This window comes from Chrysochloris asiatica, unplaced genomic scaffold, assembly GCF_000296735.1.
Source record: "Chrysochloris asiatica unplaced genomic scaffold, ChrAsi1.0 scaffold00030, whole genome shotgun sequence".
Classification (NCBI taxonomy): domain Eukaryota; kingdom Metazoa; phylum Chordata; class Mammalia; order Afrosoricida; family Chrysochloridae; genus Chrysochloris; species Chrysochloris asiatica.
In genome coordinates, this window is record NW_006408548.1 from 2,337,253 (window position 1) to 2,341,546 (window position 4,294).

A 4,294-nucleotide genomic window follows, 5' to 3' on the forward strand; every position below is an offset into this window, starting at 1 on the left:
GGTGCATTAACCCACAGCGCCACACCAGTAGTCCACTTGAGACCCATGTTGTTGTTAAGTGCCATCGAGTCGGGTCCGACCCATAGCGACCCTGTATAGGGTTTCTGAGGAGCAACTGGTGAGCTTGAACCACCAGCCTTGCAGTTCAAATGGCTTTGCAGTCTGGTGTGTTAACCTACAGTGCCACACCAGGACTCCCCATAGAGATCCCTAAACCACCGCCGTTTGAGAACTGATTTAGAATCGTTTTCTTGCTATAAAATATATTCAGCCCTGCCAACATTACCTTTGGTCACAAGCCTGGTTTGAGTGATGATACGTAATGGAGCTGCCTGGCATTGTGAAAATAACAAAAACAAAATGTATACAGGAAACTATACATTAGAAAATGAAAACTGCCTGTCGTATCACAATCCTATGTGTTTGTATTGTAATAATAAAATATAGCAACTGAGTGGTATTTGAGTGACTTGGATCAAGGTGGGTTGGGAAGACCTCAGTGGCCTTCGGGTTTTGAATGGGGACAAGGACACTGGTATCCCACAAAGCTGATGCCGGTTCCTGGTTGCAGGCGGAGTTGATCTGGAAACCTCTTCTTGGCCACTGTCCTATCTAAGGAACTCACCTTCCAGAGCCTGCCTGAACAGAATTGGTGGGAGACCCTCCTAGGAACAGAGAAAATGGCGACCTTCAGGCAGCTGTCCTTGGGTATGAAGGCCGCAGTGGCTGCTGGTACTATCTTCTTATCCATGATCATCTCTCACTCCTATCTGGCGGAGATCCTGGAGCTCAGGTCCTGGCATTGGCTGTTACAACTGCAGCTTGCCTTGTTTGTCAACTCACTTATGCTCATCGGTTCCCTCTACATCTGGCGTAGCACCGTAAGCAACCTCTGTCACTCCCCAGCAGCCGAGTCGGCTTGGTTTCAGCTTTGGAAGATGGCTGTTGTGACATTTCTGGCTCTGGCCCACTCCAGTTTCTTCACCATGCTCTTTTTAGTGGCAGAGGAGCCCTATCTCTTTTCCTTGGCAGCCTATTCCTGCCTCGGTGCATACATTATCATGGTCTTCTTCCTCTGTATCCTCAGCGGCATGGAGCATGCCTACCAGCTCTTGGCCTGGCGCAGTGGCAGGGTTGTTGGCAGCCTTGACAAGACAAGGAAACTGGCACTCAGGCCTGCCCTGGCAGTGGTGGTGACTGCTGTGCTCAGTGTGGTTGGGTTCCTGAATGCTGCCCAGCCTCCAGCCGTGAAAACTGTGGAGGTGCCCATCCATCAGCTGCCTCCCTCTATGGACAACCTCAAGATTGTACTCCTCTCAGACATCCACTTAGGTCCCACAGTGGGCAGGACCAAGATGGAGATGTTTGTGAAGATGGTGAACATACTGGAGCCCGATGTCACGGTGATTGTGGGTGATTTGTCTGATTCGGAAGCCTCAATCCTTCGACCAGCTGTTGTCCCCTTGGGTCAGCTTCGTTCGCGCCTTGGCACCTACTTCGTCACTGGAAATCATGAGTACTACACGTCGGATGTCAGCAACTGGTTTGCACTGCTGGAATCCCTGCATGTAAAGCCCCTTCACAATGAAAATGTGAAGATTTCTGCGACAGGGGCCCAACATGGCGGTGGTGAAGATGGCGACTGGGTCTGCTTGGCTGGAGTGGATGACATTGAAGCAGATATCTTGCGCTACTCTGGCCATGGCATGGATCTTGTCAAGGCCCTAGAGGGCTGCAGTCCAGACCACACGACCATCTTGCTAGCTCACCAGCCCCTGGCTGCCAAGAGAGCCCTCCAGGAGCGGCCAGATATCAACCTGATCCTTTCTGGGCACACGCATGCTGGCCAAATCTTCCCCTTGAATGTGGCAGCCTATCTCCTGAACCCCTTCTTTGCAGGTCTCTACCGCGTGGCCCAGACTACATTTGTCTATGTCAGCCCAGGCACAGCTTACTTTGGGATACCGATGAGATTGGGTAGCAGGGCGGAGATTACTGCGCTCATCTTGCGTCATGCTCCCTGAGCCCAGCTCTGCTCTTCCCCACCATCCTCTCCTCCCCTCTTCAGAGTGGCTAGCCTGCTTTACCCGCTTTCCTGCCCAGCCCTGCCAACATACCCTTGGTCACAAGACTGCTTTGAACAGTGATTCATCATGAAACTGCCTGGAAAATTCATACTAGCTAAGTTGCCTTGTATATGCATTTGTGTGGCCACTATGGTCACATATATAAGAGTGTGTCGTTTCTAGATGGTGTAAAGTGAGGCCCTCCTCCTATGCAAAGTTCATGAGGAAGAATCGAACCATAAGGGCTACTTTAGAGGGAAATCTCTAGAAAAAAGAGTAGGGAAAGAGCAGGCATGTTTTCCTAAACCATCTTTAAGACTATTGTGGGCTTGTAGAATTGTTGATCCAGAACTTTTCTGGAGAGGGAACCATTTTGCTAGGAAATTTGAGCAAACACGTGAGATGGAGGCTCCTCTAGCTGCTAGAAAAGATTGGGTATTTCCCATTGGCCCCGGCAGAGTCACCATTAGCAGAAGCTCTGGGATACAGGCTTTGTGCCAGGCATTGAGGTGACTGTACTCCTGGACCTTTGGGGGTGGGGAAGGTAGGAATAATATGAGCAGTGTGGTAGTGATGCTGATAATAATAATACTGCTGCTTAGGAATTCTGAGGAACTTTTCCTCCCTCATCTTGTTTTTTACAGCACTTAGGTGAGGTCATTGGGAACAGGCTGCCTTTCCCCATTTAGAGGTGAGGCTATGGAGGCAAAGAGGTGGAGCACTGGCAACATGACAAGGTTAAGAGGTGATTTGATGCCTGGAGCCAGGTCTCTACCTCACAATAAAAGTGTTCTTTCCACTGTGAGGGTTATGTAGCTGTATCTGTTACAGGTACATGCAGGATGAACAGGAGAATGATCCAAGGGCCTTAGAGCCTGTTCTTTCAAAATGATTTCCTTGAGACAGAACTGCATATTATTATTAAGCGCTCTTGAGTTGGTTCTGACTCATAGCGACCCTGTGTACGGTTTCTCAGGAGTGGCTGGTGAGTCCTTGCAGTCCAGTGTTTATCCTACAGTGCCATAGCAGGACTCCAGAACTTATGAGCTAGAACATGAAAGGGAGTTGGCTTGTTTCCACTTAGGAAGTCCATTATATTTGAAGAAGAATTAGGGACTGAAATCCTCCTCCTCAGGTTTGAGTCTGAGTTTTTATGAGAAGTTGAAGTTCAGTCTTTACCAAGGCACAGGGTAGCAGGGTTCTGTACCCCAAGTGTCCTTCCCCTGTGAAGTGTTCCTCAGCTGTGAAGTGCTGAGACTGTCCTTCCTGCTGGGCGGTTTCTAGTCTACCTGCCTAACCCCCTTAAGAGCTGACCTTTGCTAGCCCCTTGACCCTCAGAAAGACAGGCAGGACTGACCATGTCCACAGTCAACCCAATTCCTCTTAGTGCACTGCTCATGACAAAGACAAGAGGCTCTTTGACCTTAGATTGGAAAGACCCATCCTGTTAGAAGAGATCTTATGGAGAAGACTGAGAACCTGGGTCCAGTGTTGATTTTCTTGAAACTGGGAGTCTTTGTCCAACAGGGAACAAACACACCTGCTCTGATTGGAGGGACTCAACTGTGCTGGTCCTGCAGTGCAGAACAAGTAACTTGGCTTCTCTGAGCCTCCATTTTCTTCACCCATAAAATGGGGACAGTTGTATCTACCTCAAGATTGTTTCATTGGAAGGATTTTTAAGAAGTGCATGTGATACCGTGAACACTAATTGCTCAGATATTAAGTTTTTAAGGTTCCTGTTAGTCTTGGGAAGGAATGTTGGAGCAGCCTACTGGGAACATGAGTGGGCATCTGCTACCTCCTGTCACACAATTGGATTTGTTAAAGCAGCAACTGCTAGGGTTTGTTCTCTTCTACCCTTATACGTGTCTCCTTATGCCTACTCTACCTGACTAGAGTGAGTGATTTCATTTACTTCTTGTCCTTCTCATGATAATGAAGTACTTGGAGGGTCCTGGAGAGTATCCCTTCTTGTTCTCTGGAAACCAAGGTATTGATTTGATCGCAGCCTTCCAGTCAAGTGTAAAATAAGCCTTTGAGTTGAGATTCTGGTAGTTTCCTTATCTTTCCCCTTGCTTAGTATGCTTATAGTCAGGATTACATTTGGAGCAAAGGGATCAGCTTTTCTTTGAACACATTACAGATGGGATTGTAGGGAGATGAAGTGCCTTGCCCAGTTGGTAGCCCAGCAAGCCAGTTCCTTTGCCTTCCTCGCCAGGACTCCC

General features: G+C 48.5%; 1 protein-coding gene across 1 annotated transcript; it reads left to right on the forward strand.

Moving 5' to 3' along the window:
• The first annotated feature begins 680 nt into the window (after window positions 1-680).
• On the forward strand, window positions 681-2,024 carry TMPPE (transmembrane protein with metallophosphoesterase domain). The gene has a single exon (XM_006851581.1). It carries the CDS (start codon window positions 681-683, stop codon window positions 2,022-2,024), a length of 1,344 nt encoding a protein of 447 aa, XP_006851643.1.
• Window positions 2,025-4,294: the final 2,270 nt, after the last annotated feature.